Below are 17995 nucleotides of genomic sequence, written 5' to 3' on the forward strand. Positions count from 1 at the left end.
GAACAGTCATTCATAATCAATGTTTGTTTTTTACGTTTGTAGATCCGACTATCACACATTCAGTATTGCTAGCAAAACATAATACAGATGTAAAACTCAAAGGAGGAAATGCCCATATCCGAATGCATATGCCTCTAAATTTGTCTGACGTTTTTCTTTAAAATAAGCATTTTTGTCAGGGATCTATGTATAGGTTTCGTTTGGGGAGGATTACCAAGGATTCCGATGATTAAGTTGAGGCACGTCGTCTATCAATGACATCATACCCACGTTACCCTCGGTTTCAGGTTTTATTTTTTTTTAGAAACCATAAAAACACCAAAGATGCTTTAATATATTATGCGTTTTATTAGACAGGTGAGCAGTTGTTTGGATACATTTACCAAAAGAAAACGAATCATTGTTAAATAGCTTAATACATTTAGTCATTGTTTAAAGGTGCCCTGAAATGATTTGAAACAATATGTTAAATTGTACTCTAATATCTACATAATATCTGTATATATAATATAATATCTGTATGTGGCTTATTTAAGGGCAAAATTGTCCAGATACAGTTTTACAGGTCCATTTACAACCCTAGAAATTGTCCTTAGGATGCAATGCTCTGTTTTTGCCTTATTTGGAAGAGTCATGAATATTAATGTTGAGTTCTGCTCTGATTGGTTTATTTCAGCATATCACAGCACACAGCAGTTCAGCTGTTCAGTGAACCGGCTTGTGAGTCCTGACAGAACACACTGAAGATTGACACCTGACAGACTGACTGAATGACACTTTAAGCAGAACATCTCAAATGGAGTAAATGCCTGTTTTAGACTCGTCTTTTTCGTCAACGATATTGCATGTTTATATAACGTTAGTCACAATGTAGGCTACGCAGTGACTGTGATGTACTCTGAAATACAAGCATGCAAAAACATCATACTTCAGTTCTCAAAAATATAAATATATATATTTTTACAAAATGAATAGAAGCCTTGTCAAATGACTATCGTTTTAACTTATATGGTGGAGAAGGTCAGCAACTAAACATCAACTAAACTAATGTAGTATGTGTCATACCAACCCGATCACACATAAATGCGTATAAATAGTACGAGTGTGCAATGTCGTGGAATGTATACGCCAAAACTCATTTTGGCGTGCATATGATACGCTGTTTTTCGCGTGCATATGATACGCACTTTCTGGCGTGTATATGACAAGCGCTTGGGTAGGTTTAGGGTGGTGGGGTGGGGGGTTCGTATGTATAATACGCCATAAAGTCCGTGTCATATGCACGCGAAAAACAGCGTGCCATAGACACGCCAAAATGAGTTTTGGCGTATACATTCCACGACATTGCACACTCGTACTATTTATACGCATTTTTGTGAGAATAGCCTGGTCATACGTATCTACGGTTGTATTTTGTAATGCAAAATAATATTAACCTTTGTCATTAGACACACTATTTAGTACCGCTTTTATTATCCTTGAGTGTCTCGTTTAGCTGCAGTCCCGATGATTCAGTTCCGCCTGACAATGAACATGCTTGGTCATATGAAAAAGTTGGGGGCGTACGTATTAATGATTCCCAGCAGTTGCGTCACTGGTGGCATTATGTTGAGAATCACTTATTTTTCCGTAGTGTTTTTCATGCACAAGATTTACATGTGAATGAGGAGGCAATGGTGTTTGAGACTCACAGTATGTGATGTCCATTTACTGAACTCTTAATATTTCACTATTGCAAGGTTAATACAATTTTTCATTCTAGGGCACCTTTAAATCTTGTTTTCATGATTTACCGCAGCAACCAATTTTTTGCCATTCCTAATATGGATCTAGCTTGCTGCAGTGTGCAACAAGCGTCTCATAGTAGCCGTTGAGTGAACGAGTAACATTATATCAACTTTCAACACACTCAAATGCACCTAATGCATTTAAAGTAGCACTGAATTACCACACATACACATGACCAGAAGAAGTGGAAACGGTTGTCTGCAGCATAATAAAAGCTCCTATGCTCTCTTGCCATGTGTTACGCTTGTCTCTCATTAGCAATCGCTCCAGTGGCCTCGTTCCGCTCCAGTGGCTTTCAGCCCCATCCTGCTTCATACTACAGTAACAATAATAAATCCTTAATACATCAGCCCATCCATGAATATGATTTCCGCATGAATATCATGAACATGAGTCCTATCAGATTCTTCTCCACCGGCTAGAGGTGAAGACAACAACTCCCATGATTCTATGAAATCAAGGCGTCATCAAGGAGTGAAAATTACATATTGTGCCTTTAAAATTAGTTAAAATTTAAAGGGTTACTTCAGCAATTTAGCATTAAGGTTTGTATCATTAGATACCCAGTAGTATATATGAATGATCATGCACCCCATATTCCCCTGAGATGAGCTATTTATATATTTTATGTCTGGGTAATCTTAATTTTGTCATTTTGCATCATCGGAGGCTTTTTGGGATCGTAAAAAAAAAAAAAATCAGGCCCCAATTTTCTAGTGACTGATTACATCTAAGTTGTTTAGTTGATCAAATTGAATTTCTGTGAATTGATGCAATTTAATTCACAGAAATTATTATAAATAATAAATAATATACAGAAATTATTATAAATAATATAAATAATTTTGGCCAACTAAAAAAATTAGATGTGATCAGTTACTAGAAATATTTCAATTGGGGCCTGATTTTTTTTTATACAGTGCACAGAATGTAAATAGCTCAGGCATTCATAACGGAGCAGTTGGAGCAACACAAGGGGTTTCACTGAATTCCTAAAGTTAAGCTTCCATACGCATGAACTGACAACGCACCAGACTGGACACGCACCGTGAATGACTGCTCGACCGTGAATGAATGCCGGGCGGCTGTGCTAATTTTAGTTTCGGTTTTGAATTAGCGCCAATTCGGGGGCGAGTTACTTGATTTGTTGGTTCTTTATTCTTAATGAAAAACACTAGCCTGACAAGCCAGACCCACATCAAGATGTTTGGTCTGGAAACTCACCATTGACAGGGCTCAATCCGAGGGGTGGGATAAACGGTTGTCTTTCAAACTTCCTCTGCACTGCGTGCACGCAATTGGATAGCTCTTCAACCAACCAGGGCAACGAAGGTGAAGCAGAACTAGTTACAGTCTATGGTTGAAAGATTAAACTTTCTCCGTATCCGGTTGGCAATAAGAATGACTTTAGTGCCTTTTCTCAGAGAAAAGCTTAACTCTAAGTCTTCCAGAGTTGCGGTCAAAGCTGATTCGAAAAGACCGCTGTTCGCCAGTTTCTGTGTTTACTAGAAGCACGCAAGCAAGCGCAACTCGGCTGTCATTATGTTAAGCCCCACCCACCGACTCTATACACAATGTGATTGGCCTGACAAGAGTTTGGCGTTTACAGCTCAGACGTGTATTGAGAGTTGCTAGACGACACTCGCGGGCAGATTAGATCTGCAGATTAGATCTTCCTTGGCAACTAGCTGAAATAAAATAAGTTTAAGTTAATATTTATTTTATTTCAAATACTTATTTTTTATGGTTTTAGTTTAGCAATGATAGCAACCCTGACATATAATATAATATAATATAATATAATATAATATAATATAATATAATATAATATAATATAATATAATATAATATAATATAATATAATATAATATAATATAATATACAGTAATATAATATAATACATTTAAATCATGATTTATTTCTTAATTTTCTATGTAGAAATTGATTTCTTTGTCTTTATTGGGTGTTTGTGGAATGCAAACCTTAATAGTCCACCAATGCTCTTGGATAACATTTTAGCCCTTGCAATTGATCTTTTTATAATCAAATTCACCCTGTTTGAGATCAAATTACTACAGGAACACAAAACTCAAGTACATGTAGCCCCTCTTTAATCAACAGGACCATCCATCCAATGAGTTGGTTCTAATGTTGTGTTGAATATATGGTGTATATATATCTACTAGACCATCATCTAGCCCCCATTTGGCTGATGAAATTAAAATATTCAGCCATTGCAAATGTTTCAGCGTACCATCATATTTCGTCTACAAATTGTGATTGCTTTTGTGGATCAATAAAAATATTCATGCGATTACTGTCTAGGGGATGTATAGTTCAATGCACAGTCTTGTAAAAGAAAACGTAATTTACAAATACTTATCGAACGATGGCTCTCAGACAACCTTCCTTTATTTCATTACATGTGTTAGCAAACACAAGGGCTAACAAATCTTTATGGCTGCTCATACAGAGACGTTATCATATGTATTTCCTCTTTCTGAACTCCAGTATTTGATTTTCTAACCGGGTGATGAACTTTCTCATTACTGTCAGCAGGAGCGATGTGGCTTAATCTTGAGCTGAGAGAATCATGTGGACAGCTTTTGCAACCGGGCCCAAACAGTTGCCTTGGCAACTGTGTAAACCTACACTTTAGGCTGTCGGCTGCTTGTGGGCATTGATGGTTAAATATGAAACACAAGCTCAGTCTGGCCAGTCATGTGCATAACAAGCCTGTTTTCCTCATAGTGAAGCATCTGTGATATATCTGCGCACTGGGGTCTTACATTTTTACTGTCTTTTGTCAGAACAAACATGCTATTTGGTTTGTGTCTCATATAATCCATAACCATATCAGCTTGTTTTTGTTTCATTTTGGCCTAAGTCTAAGAAAGAAAGAAGTCGTGAAAGCACATCATTTCTTTAGTCGGAATTTTATTCATATGAACAGAACATTTATATAAAACATTTATAAAACCAATTTAAAATAAATAGTTGCACACCAACTTTTAACATTCTTAAGCTGTGCATCATAGCAACCCAGGCAGATTGTCACTTGGCATGGTAACCTGGCTTCACCACTTAAAAAAAAAAAAATCTTTTATTTGTACTATTTTAAAATCATTTTTTCAAGATGATTGTCATTATATTATTTAATTCTTTAAATGAAGACACCATAATTGTATCACGGTACCTTTATTTTGATAAACTCCACTTTAGACATTCTACTGTACTATCTATAAGTGACTTTGCAACTACACTAACTCCGGTTAATTTGCAACTGCATGTTAACTAACTTACTATTAGTAGAATAGGGTTAGGTGTTAGGTTTTCGGGTTTCATGTACTTGAAAAGTTACTTATAGTCGAATGTCTGTTGGGGAGCATCAAAAGAAAGTGTTAGGAGATATTAAGCAGACAGTCTACCAATAGTTGGCATATAACTTACTTATAGAATGTGGAACTATCAAATAAAGCGTTACTGTTATTTAAAAAAAAAAGGATAAATAAATAAATTAAGAAAATGTATGTATTAAATAATCAAACACTTTTCTCCATTCTATAATCTTTACAAAATACATAATTTGCTGTAAAGTATGCTATGTGGCCCATGCACACGTCAGTAGAGTCCATCAGCCTCTTGTGCCGAGTATATGTGCGGATGCAACTCTCCCCACCAGTTGCTCTGCTGTACCCTCTTTTGGGCAATATTAAAAGGGGCTGGGAATGCAGTGAGAAACTCTAATTCCATTACAAGGTTCTCTTCATCTCGTGGCACTCCGACTGCCTCAAGCAGCCTTTTTTAGGATCCGCACTGGTCCCTTCCACTTCTTGCCGGACTTCCATCTTAGGTAGAGCCAAAATGCACCCATGTGTTTCATTTAGGTTCTTCTTCTTCATGTGGTGGTTTGAACGCAATGGCCTTTTTGGATTTCGCCTTTGCGCTCTTCACCTTGAGCTGGTTGACTAGATTTCGGTAGGCAGCGGAACGGAGGAATCGTGGGTAACAGTCCTTTTCCATGAGAATATAGATGCGGTACTGGGCCATTTCGAAGCAGGATGCTGTGGGGCTTTTCAAGTTGTCTTGTGTGATGTCTCGTGTCTCGTAGTCGATGTTAACCTGAAAGCGAAAAGGAAGTGATTTTAAGCATCAACAATATTCACTATATATAAAAAATGTATATTAAAATGCATATTAAATTTAAATTCTTAATTAATTGCGAAATTTACAAGTAATTTCTGAATGAAATTTGATTTGTTTTAGTGCAGGAATGATACTGCAGAACATGGCGATTCATTTACCTCTCTAGGAGCTTCATTTCCGATAAACTCCTCGTAGATCCTCTTTGCTTTGGATGGCATCTTAGACACAGACTTTGTGTTTTTAAAGTCCTCACAGGCCAGGTAGAAAGCAATGTTTTCTTCACTAAACTCAGACACCAGGAACGATCTGAAGGCATATAGCCCATCTGATAGAAAAAATGGGGTTAGAGAGAAAGGATTAGTTTTGTAACGCGTCTCATCGGATTAAAGCCCCCCACGCAGAACAGACACATCTGTGCACAGCAGTCCCATTTCTAGCTTCTAAGTTTAAACCACAGCCTAATGGAAATAGTCTTTTGTTATGTTATATTGTCATATGTCACAAGGCTGCTTGCTGCTTCAAATTTAAATTGCTTTACCGCATAATATTTTAATTGTAAAACGGTGAACTTACGTTTGCTGGACAGGAGCTTCTCAAAAGACTCTTTCCACATCATACATTCCTCCAAGGTCAACCTGTAAAGACATCAGCCAGTCAGAAGAGAAACACTAGGAGACTATTGACTCTTTAGAAATGCGTTATGAAATAATCGTGAGCCAATGCATTTAATAACTGTACCTACCTCGGTTTTCTATATCTGCATAGGCTGCTCAAGTCTTGCCTCTGCAGAAATCCACCTACGCATGCCTTTAATCTTTTGGCCCTGATGATAAAAAAACAACAACATTTATTTAATACACAGCATACGTACACTTTTTTAATATATGCAATTCTTACAACAGGATTCTTATTGATATTATATAAAAAGTAGAGGTTTGTGTTTAAGCATTCAGATAATTTGGCATGTATAAATTATTAAGACAAAAAACACATGAACCCCCTTTAAAAATACAGCATCATACCTTTCCAGGCAAGTGTTTGACAGCCCTGTTATTCCTCTGTACATTGTAAAGCCAGAGGGGAAATAAACATCCATTGCGCAGTGCAGTGTGGTCTCTAAGAAAAAAATGATCAGCAGTGTGTCGGCAGAGAGGGAGCAGGGAGTTTATATAGCGCAGGAAGCAGGGCGTCATCTCTCCTCTCGGCCAATCATAACCCAGTTCTCTCTACACTAATGTACTGTGCATTAATGTGTATGTGAAAAGTCAGGAAAGTCCACTGTGATGGCAATGTTCACTGTGGTTAATGTAAGTGCTCCAATTTAGGCCGTTTTAGTGTCCTTTTGCACTCACACGCTGTTCTAGAAATATAATGATAAGAAAAGCAAAATAAAAACAATGTTCACATCTCTGGATCTTTGCAGGGGCGTTGGTAAAAGGTGAGAAATTACCAGAAATCTTTTCCTGTAATCTTGGTGGTCTCAAATTATATTCATCACATAGACAAAACAGGAAAAGATTAAATATGGTTGGCTTAATAAAGTATACAAATCTCTTGCAAAACAGGAAATGTTTGACATGTACGGTTCTAAATAATTGCTTGACCAAAGAATATGGAAACATAAAGATATTTCTAAATTTTAAACATTTTATATACTTTAATTCTTTCCCAGCCAGGTTTTTTTTTTCTTTTTTAAACTTCCAGCATTTGTGATCATTTTCAGTAAATTTTCATGGCCCCCAGAAAGCCTCTGCTTTCAAACAAATCTGTTTAATTCTAGCTTCATGCATTCTTTTTTTGACAACACTTGAATGTGGGTAAGTTTCATTAAAAGCGACATTTTGAGCAAAATGCTGAGAAAATCAGGTTTTTGTCAAATATTACATCTGAATCATATTCAGAATGATAATCAAAACACAGATGGAATAGACTGAGTTCATTAACACCCCCAATGCTTGCTAATGCACTCCTAATGCATGATATTGCTTGTTTCTACATCTTCTTTGCATATGTTTTTATATTTAAATATGTTCTGGGCCTAGCACTTCCATGCATTAAAATGGCAGTGAATGGCGGTCCAAAATTTAAAGTCCAAAAAAGTCTATCCATCCATTATAAAAGTAATCCACACGGCCTCAGGGGGTTAAAGGCCTTCTGAAACGAATCAAAATGTTTTTGTAAGAAAAATATCCATATATAACACATTATAAAGTAAAATATATTCTGTATTCAACTTATGGGAAAAACATAACTGGCATGCGTAATGATGTCGAGCGTAGCGTAAAAATAACTAGCCTAGAAATCTAGACGCACCCTAGCGGCAGCAAATTTAATTTGCCCGCAAGTGTCGTCTAGGAACTCTCAATACCCTTCTGAGCTGTATTCCTCACAATCTGGACGGGCCAATCACATCATGTATAGAGTCGGCGGGCGGGGCCATAATGACGACGGCCGAGTTGCATTTGCGTGCTTCTAGTAAACACAGAAACTGGCGAACGGCGGCGGTCTTTCGAATCAGCTTTGACCGCGACTCTGGAAGACTTGGAGTTAAGCTTTTCTCTGAGAAAAGAACAAAGAACGGCACTGAAGTCATTCTTAAAAAGGGAAGATGTGTTCGGAGTTTAGCCGACCGGATACGGCGAATGTTTAATCAGTCAGCGAGCTCCGCTTCACCTTCGTTGCTCTGGTTGGTGTAGCGCTATCCTATCGCGTGCAGAGGGAGTTTGAAAGACAACCGTTTATCCCGCCCCTCGGATTGAGCCCTGTCAATGGTGAGTTTCCAGACCAAACATCTTGATGTGGGTCTGGCTTGTCAGGCTAAAAAAGAACTTAACTGGTGCGAAAACGACGTCGGACATATCGTAAGCCTTTTAAACAGCAAGAGGCATTACACTTTCTTTGTAAGATGAATACGGAAGACAGTCCACCGGAAGCTAGATATTTTACTTTATAAAATATAAAATATGGATATTTTTCTTTAAAAAAAAAAAACACAGATTAGCTTCAGAAGGCCTTAATTATTCTCCTGGAACCATGTGGATTACTTTTATAATGGATGGATGCACTTTTTTGGGCTTCAAATTTGTGGCTGCCATTCACTGCCATTATAATGCTTGGAAGAGCCAGGGCATTTTTAACTCAGACTGTATTCGTCTGAAAGAAGAATGTCATATACACCTAGGATGGCTTGAGGGTGATTAAATCATCAGGTCATTTTGATTTTTTGGGTGAACTATCCATTTAAAGAAACTATATGTAGATTTGTTATTAGTGACACCAGTGGCCATTGAGTGAACTGCAGCCCGCAATTTATTGCTCATGCTTGCACTCATGCACACATCATACACAAGAGACAGAATGTGATTCAAGACCCAGATAACAGCTTTTTCTTTCTTCGCTTAAAAGTAAAAAGTTGGAAATACTTTTGCAGAGAATATTCCAACGCCGTCCACACTGCTGAGAGCGATGTTTAGATGAATATGTAAATATGTGTTGCACGCTTTCTGTTCAATAACTTAGTTCACCCAAAAATTTAATTTATGTCATTAATGACTCACCCTAATGTCGTTTCTCACCTGTAAGACCTCCGTTCATCTTCGGAACACAGTTTATGATATTTTATATTTTAGTCCCAGAACATATGCAGTCTATGCACACTATACTGTCCATGAAAGGTAATAAAAACATAATCAAAGTAGTCCATATATGACATCAGTTGGTTGATTAGAATCTCTTGAAGCATCGAAAATACATTTTGGTCCAAAAATATCAAAAACTACAGCTTTATTCATCATTGTCTTCTCTTCCGTGTTCCATACATAAAGAGTCAAATGGTCATGAATCAGCGAATTGATTCAGGATTCGGATCGCTTGTCAAACTGGCAAACTGCTCAAATCACGTGACATTGGCAATCTGAATCGTGAATCAATATTTTTGGGTGAACTAACCCTTTAATAAACACACACACACAAAAAAATGACAGCGGTGAGAAAGAGCCAGTTAAGAAAGCATCTCATCATAGCGATGTGGATGCACCAGCCCTGCATTTCTCCAGCCTCATGTTGACAGATGGCTTAATAAAAATAAAAAAAATTACACAGTTATGACTGTTTGATTATAAGGTATATTTGAGACTATAGATCTGGCTATGCGAGACTATAGTTTAAAATAATACCTTTTCTTTGCATGGCACATTGACATTACTATAGCTCTTTCGGCATTAATCTTGAATATTGTATAAGCATTAATTTCATGTTTCATTGAGGGGAAGAGATGTTCTCGGGAGCGCACATAACCGTCACATCCTTTGAATTTTCCAGGTGAAACCAGCCAGAGTGCTTCACATTGTCTCATAGACAACCTAGGAAGTTTGGGAATGTTTTGATTGCTTCGTTGCCTTTAATACATTGGCAATACAAAAAGCGATTATACATGAACATGATTATGTAATAAAGTAAAAAGATGATATCTGAACTACACAAAAACTATCTCTGCCTTAAGAGTGAACTTCACTGAACTTAGCATGACATTTCAAATGTTCTCAAAATACAAAGGCTGTGTGTGTGTTGTTTGTTATGTTATAGGTGGACAAACTCTGATTGAATAGCCTTTCCATAGTACCTGATTGTATGATATTGCATGGAATATGCATTGTATTGTTAACTTTTAGTGACTTAATTAAACTAGCAGCCAGTTCGGTAAGTCCCTCATGTCCTAAAATGTTGTATGAAGTGACACAATCACTATTGAAACATATTTGTTGTTTACAAACAGAATATTTCTAAGTCTAATAAAGTTAAATGTCACACTTCATTGATCCACAAGCTGAATCAGGACAGTCATACCTAACTTGATCAAGCTGTGCTCAGAACATGGAACATTTGATTAGGTTTAATATCCTAGAATGATATTGATAGTACCTGAGGGAATCCCACCTTGGATCAATAATTTATGATGTCATCGGACATCAAGGTCTTTCTCTCACCCGACATGACACTCTGATGACAAAAAATCTGGTTGCATGAGGACAAGGGAACTTCCGCACCAGTTGGCCTTGAGATCTCTGCGTCTGCTCTGATAGAAGGCATTCACTTTCACCCCACTGCCTGGAAGCAATTTTTCAGAGACGTGGAAGACATGCAGAGGGGAAAATAAGCTTGTTGTTCACAGCTTCTTTTTCTTTCTTAGAGATAATATGCCTTATAGTAGGGCAATTATACCACCGCAGAGAAGTTCCCATGGGTAGAGTAGGATAAAACCCTTGCTCGGTCTCTTTATATAGATGGTAGTGGGTGTCCTACTGCCACACCATGAGAACAGGAAATTGAGAAGGTGCAATGGGTGAAGGGAGAGGAAGCACCTTATATGACACAGTCAACTCATCTTACCCATCTTTTCTCAGGGTGCTGCTTTGTAAATGGTGCAGTAGGCGATTTCTGAAAACAAACAACCTGAAATCCACCCAAACAAACACAGCCCTCCCTCCGTTGCTCCGCCCCTGAAATGCACAAACACGCCATGCAAGAGTGGATGTCTCATTATCATAGCAGAAGTGAAGCAAAATAAAGCAAGGATGGCCAACAACTGAAGAGCAGAAAGAACAAAAAATGATCTTACAATACACAGGAGTATATACAAGTAAGAGTTTGTTGTTAGTCACCAGCAGCAGACACTCAAAACCAGTGTTACTCACGTATGGCGCAGAAACAATACAACCTCTGCATTCATTTTCAGGCCTCATGTTGAGGTCTCTCCAATGCTGGGAAGATTCCCTAATATTAACGAGGGTCCTACAGCTCTCATAATTTTTGGTTATGATTGTTCTGAGAACTGTTATTGGGTTATGATTTTGCCATTATGACATGTTGGGGTATATTTTTATTTTTTATTTTACCCTTTTTATTTACGCTAGTTAGACACATTTTAACATGTAACCCAACCCCATCCTATCACTAAACCTACCCATTTGTGCATTATATGATATAAAATGATATAATGATATAACAGGCAGATACGACTGCATGCACAATTGATTAAAAAAGTTCAAATATTCCAAGTATTCCTAGGGCAAAACCATTGATTTGTGCGTAGAAAATCCCCAAAAAGCGATCAGCGTCTCAATCCGCCAAAGATCATGCACACATCAAATTTTAAAAATTGCCGCCCGGAAAAAAGTTACGTCAGATTTCATAGTGAAATTCCATTGGCTCTCGTATGTCTCGTGACCAATTGCTGATTACGTCAGCTTTGATTGTAAAATGTCATTGGCTCTCGTGTGTCTTGTGACTGATTGTGTCAAGAGTCGTGTGTATCATTTGAATGAGATATGAATGAGTGTGTTCACGGAGCGGCGGGATCATCATTTCAGCGGTTAAAATATTAAGATCAAGTTAATACTTTTATACTGGTTTGGTCAGTTTTTGAAATAAATACCTGTGACCTGTACTTTTATTTGCCTTTTATTTGTGTTTTATAATGTTGAGAAGTGGATAGGTTTAGAGTAGGAGTTAGGTTAGTTGCTACAAAATATTAAAGTAGCCTATAAATATTCATAAAATATATGTCAACTTTTACAAATGCAAAGAATTAAATTCTTCTTGATTTGACGCATTAGGCAAAGAATTGAAATGAATGGACGTGTTAAAAAGTGATGCAGAGGGGTCCTGACCAAGCGTCAGACATTTGAGTGAACTGATGAAGAACCACACTGGGCTTAACCGGTTCTTTATACAGTAACGGGGATAGCACCTCAACCACCCCAAAGAACCTCTGAAGAACCACACTGGGCTTAACCGGTTTTTTATACAGTAGCAGTGATAGCACCTCAACCACCCCAAAGAACTGATGAAGAACCACACTGGGCTTAACCGGTTCTTTATACAGTAGCGGTGATAGCACCTCAACCACCCCAAAGAACCTCTGAAGAACCACACTGGGCTTAACCGGTTCTTTATACAGTAGCGGTGATAGCACCTCAACCACCCTAAAGAACCTCTGAAGAACCACATTGGGCTTAACCGGTTCTTTATACAGTAGCGGTGATAGCACCTCAACCACCCCAAAGAACCTCTGAAGAACCACACTGGGCTTAACCGGTTCTTTATACAGTAGCGGTGATAGCACCTCAACCACCCTAAAGAACCTCTGAAGAACCACATTGGGCTTAACCGGTTCTTTATACAGCAGCGGTGATAGCACCTCAACCACCCTAAAGAACCTCTGAAGAACCACACTGGGCTTAACCGATTCTTTATACAGTAGCGGTGATAGCACCTCAACCACCCTAAAGAACCTCTGAAGAACCACACTGGGCTTAACCGGTTCTTTATACAGTAGCGGTGATAGCACCTCAACCACCCTAAAGAACCTCTGAAGAACCACACTGGGCTTAACCGGTTCTTTATACAGTAGCGGTGATAGCACCTCAACCACCCCAAAGAACTGATGAAGAACCACACCGGGCTTAACCGGTTCTTTATACAGTAGCGGTGATAGCACCTCAACCACCCCAAAGAACCTCTGAAGAACCACACTGGGCTTAACCGGTTCTTTATACAGTAGCGGTGATAGCACCTCAACCACCCTAAAGAACCTCTGAAGAACCACATTGGGCTTAACCGGTTCTTTATACAGTAGCGGTGATAGCACCTCAACCACCCCAAAGAACCTCTGAAGAACCACACTGGGCTTAACCGGTTCTTTATACAGTAGCGGGGATAGCACCTCAACCACCCTAAAGAACCTCTGAAGAACCACATTGGGCTTAACCGGTTCTTTATACAGTAGCGGTGATAGCACCTCAACCACCCTAAAGAACCTCTGAAGAACCACACTGGGCTTAACCGGTTCTTTATACAGTAGCGGTGATAGCACCTCAACCACCCTAAAGAACCTCTGAAGAACCACACTGGGCTTAACCGGTTCTTTATACAGTAGCGGTGATAGCACCTCAACCACCCTAAAGAACCTCTGAAGAACCACACTGGGCTTAACCGGTTCTTTATACAGTAGCGGTGATAGCACCTCAACCACCTCAAAGAACTGATGAAGAACCACACTGGGCTTACCCGTTCTTTATACAGTAGCGGGGATAGCACCTCAACCACCCCAAAGAACCTCTGAAGAACCACACTGGGCTTAACCGGTTCTTTATACAGTAGCGGTGATAGCACCTCAACCACCCCAAAGAACTGATGAAGAACCACACTGGGCTTAACCGGTTCTTTATACAGTAGCGGTGATAGCACCTCAACCACCCTAAAAAAAACTCTGAAGAACCACATTTTTTGTGTGTACTGCTTTAGTCCAAACCACTTTCAACAATATTTTTCAGAAATCGCTTACTGCACCTTTAATGAACAAATAGGCCTTCATGCTACACAATTTTGAATCTATTTCAGGATGTCAGGTTGGAAAGCACAATTGTCTTTATTTTAACATAAGAAAAAACTAGTTCATAAAGGCAGCTGAAACCAAATTTTTCACTTAAAAACCTTCTTCTTCAGACCGTGACTTCTGTGTCCTCCAAATGACAGAATTATCATGATAAGAACGATTCAACCTTGAATAAAGGATACTTGTTTTTTGGAATGTTGCAAATTTTTAGTCCTAGTCTGTATTTTTCCATCACCCATGTCCATATTCTATTTCAAATTCTGCTTTATTATTATAGGAGTTTACCAAAATGTAATTATTCCAAAATTAGATCCAAAATGTTTGGCTTTTTAGATATTTTAATTTAATAGGTTTTCTTTAAATATTTCCAAAATGTATGGTATTGATGTAATAATTAAAGTATGATATTAGAGCATTCTTTTACAAAATTGTACAAAAAAAAAAAAAAGTTTCCAAAAAGATCTTTAATTCCAATCATTAGTCCAGTCCTCAACTGAAACAGACCCACACCTCTTATAACTATTTAAAAAGAGTATAGGTTACACTATAACTGAAGGTGTCATTGTTATAGTGTAATTATATATATAAGTACTGCGTAATATTAATTAACTGCATGTACTTACAATAGCTTGGTTAGTTGGACGTAATTATGCATCATTTACTGTTGAGTACATGTAACAACAAGGACACTGTTAAATAGTAAATAGTGTGACCAAAAATTCTGTTTTATTTGAAATACAGATATGTCAGATCTTTTCGTGATTTATTATAAGCCTACAATTATGATGACAAGATCAGAAGGTAATTTTATACAAGACAAATAGTATATACACATATATATTTGCCATTGCATTATGACCACTCAGAACCCCGAATAAAAGCCCATACTTCTAACTCACTTGTTATGATACGTTTAGTTTCCTGGCAGTACATGGGGGGGAAAACAACACACTCACAGCACAGTGCAAATCTCTCGCTCGAGGTTCCTGTCAGCTGTAATGCTCCAAAGGTGTTATAAATTAGCTCTGAGAATCAGTGAGTGGGGATTTTGTTCGGGAATCCACCTACATCAGCTTATTTTTCTTAAAGGCCAGGATGATTCCTGGCATTACTGTTTTGAAAACCTTGAGTATTAGTTAACATTCATTAAACACTTACAGTACACTAATAATGAAACCATGTCTTCCATACATGCTCAGCTAATCCTCATTTCAAATATATTACATAATATTACCAGAAAATGTCAGCTGTTAGTCTAGGTACATACACATTTGTCAGGAAAAGACATAGTTCCAATTTTTACACTGTAGTGTTTTTTGTTTTGTTTTGTTTTGTTTGTTAAATATAAAACTGCAGGATATCTTATTAAAAATGTCACATTGATAGCCACCATGGACTTTTACATTAATTTTTTTTTTTTTTTACAATTGTAAGTTTACATCTTTTTTTTTTTTTTTTTTTTTTTTTCTTTTCTTTTATTGACATACAGACATACAAACCACAATAGTGCAGTAATTGACAATCGAGTAATTACATAATTCTAGAAGTGAAATAAAAGTGTGTTAATGTATAAGGTGTGTGTGGGTGAGTGTAGGTGTGGGTGTGTATTCAAAAGCAAAATTACACATTTATTATTTATTATATTATCACTACCACTTATCATCATCATACCATCATCATCATCATTGTAATAATCAGTGTCCCTTTTTTTTTTTTTTTTTTTTTTTTTTCCTATGTAATATTTATCATTGTCACCACTTTCAATGGGTCAATAAGTTTCACATAGTATAATAATAATATAAGATAATCCTCCCCCCACATCTTTTCAGTCCCTATACTTTTTAGTTTATTTTTTATTTTATTTTTATGTTGTGTGTAGTGTCTAAGGTGCATTAAACGAAGGGGGACATTGTGCGAGTGTCTCAACTTAGGACAGAGATGCTGTCCTAGAGAAACCATTTCTCGCCTGTCCTACCTGCCTTAGTGTTTATGAGGTTTTCCAATTTAAATATACATGCATACACACATTTCTCTTCTACATTGTGGTGCATTAAAAACACATGAAAAGATTAGGGGGAAAATTAGAAATAATCAATAGATTTTACTATAGTAGTAGTGGTGACAATGAAAACCAGGTTTGAAATTCCAAAACAGCAATAATAATAGTTGATGATAATGATGATGATAATGATGATGATGATGATGACGACAATGATGAAAGCAAAGACAACAATGGAAACAGCAACAATAATAAAAATAATAATAAATAATAGCAATCATAACAATAACAATAATGAAACAATATTGACAATAATTGGAATTATGCAGTAATGCCTGTGGATTGATTAAGAGATGGGAGGAGACGGACTTACGGAGAGAGAGAGGATTCAGAGTTGTAAGAGGTCACAAAGTGTTGGATGGCAGAGGTCGCTTTCAGATGAGGGATTATAGGGGAGAGATGTGTATTCCATTGTAATAAAGTCGGTGAGAAGATTTTTCCAGTGGTTAATGTGTATTTTGTTACGAGTTTTCCAGTTCATGAGGATAGTTTTCTTGGCAATGGTTAGGGCTATGAGGAGAGTTTTAATGTTTATAGTTTTATCTGTAATTATTGTGAGGTCCCCAAGCAAGCAAAGAGAGGGCGATAGTGGGATGTGGCAGCCCACTATAGTGGATAGTGACTGTGTGACCTCTTCCCAGAAGTGTTTGATTGGAGTGCAGTGCCAGGTTGCATGGATGTATGTATCTGTAGATTTCTGACTGCAATGTGTGCAAATTTCTGATGTGAAACCCATTTTAGCTAATCTATTGGCCGTGTAGTGTGTTCTGTGAAGTGTTTTGTATTGTATCAATTGAAGATTAGCATTTTTGGACATGAAATAGATGTTTTTACAGATTTGGGTCCAGAAGTTGGCATCAGGAACTATTGAGAGATCGTTTTCCCATTTTATTGTTGGTAAGTATATGGTCTGAAATTGATTTGAAATGATTTTGTACATTTTGGAGAGAAGTTTCTTTGGAGATGAAATGTTAACCAAGTCTGATATTGCTGGTGGAAGTTCTAAATTTGTGGCTCGGATGTTTATTTTTGCCAGAACAGAAGATTTGAGTTGCAGGTATTTTAAAAATTCATTGCCACCATGGACTTTTACATTAATTTAACATAAACAGCTCTACAATGAAATGATAGCCTTTATAAAATTCTGTGAATTGTGAATTGATAAAAAAAACAAAAAACAAACAAACAAAAAAACAAAACAAATGTAATGGTTTATGTGATTTAATCATGAATAATCACCCCTAAACATTTCAATTATTAATAATTAAAATTTTATTTTATAGCGATTCTAACTTGATTTCAGGATTCAATATGTATATATTTATTATATTAAATATATACACATTGAATCCTGAAATAAATTTAGAATCGCCATAAAATAAAATTTTAATTATTAAAAATTGAAGAGTACCAGCAAGGCTATTGCCACTTATACCCTTTAAAAATTTTTTTTTTACATAAATTGTGATAATAAAATGTGTAAATGTAGCTATTCGACATAATATTTGAATCATATTTAATAGACAAACTGCAAATGATCAGACTAATGTTTTTGTTTAAGCCTAACATTAACATCAATTACAGAATATGATCTTATATGATAATAG

General features: G+C 37.0%; 1 protein-coding gene across 1 annotated transcript; it reads right to left on the reverse strand.

Annotated features, from left to right (window-relative positions):
* Positions 1-4705: 4705 nt before the first annotated feature.
* rgs16 (regulator of G protein signaling 16) lies at positions 4706-7112 on the reverse strand. Its single transcript, XM_067458441.1, has 5 exons — positions 6957-7112; positions 6677-6757; positions 6508-6569; positions 6093-6259; positions 4706-5910 (listed from the first exon to the last, which is right to left on the reverse strand). The coding sequence occupies exons 1-5, from the start codon at positions 7028-7030 to the stop codon at positions 5668-5670; spliced, it is 627 nt and encodes a 208-aa protein (XP_067314542.1). The 5' UTR covers positions 7031-7112; the 3' UTR covers positions 4706-5667.
* Positions 7113-17995: the final 10883 nt, after the last annotated feature.

The sequence above is a fragment of the Pseudorasbora parva genome, chromosome 12 (assembly GCF_024679245.1).
Source record: "Pseudorasbora parva isolate DD20220531a chromosome 12, ASM2467924v1, whole genome shotgun sequence".
Lineage (NCBI taxonomy): Eukaryota > Metazoa > Chordata > Actinopteri > Cypriniformes > Gobionidae > Pseudorasbora > Pseudorasbora parva.

What these genes read in the sequence shown, in the direction of transcription:
- rgs16 (XM_067458441.1), bottom strand. Translation starts at nt 7,030, where the DNA reads ATGGATGTTTATTTCCCCTCTGGCTTTACAATGTACAGAGGAATAACA. An exon ending in TCAAACACTTGCCTGGAAAG is followed by an intron (nt 6,758 to 6,956) that starts GTATGATGCTGT and finishes TTTTATCATCAG; the next exon opens with GGCCAAAAGATTAAAGGCAT. An exon ending in GAAATGAAGCTCCTAGAGAG is followed by an intron (nt 5,911 to 6,092) that starts GTAAATGAATCG and finishes TTTCGCTTTCAG; the next exon opens with GTTAACATCGACTACGAGAC.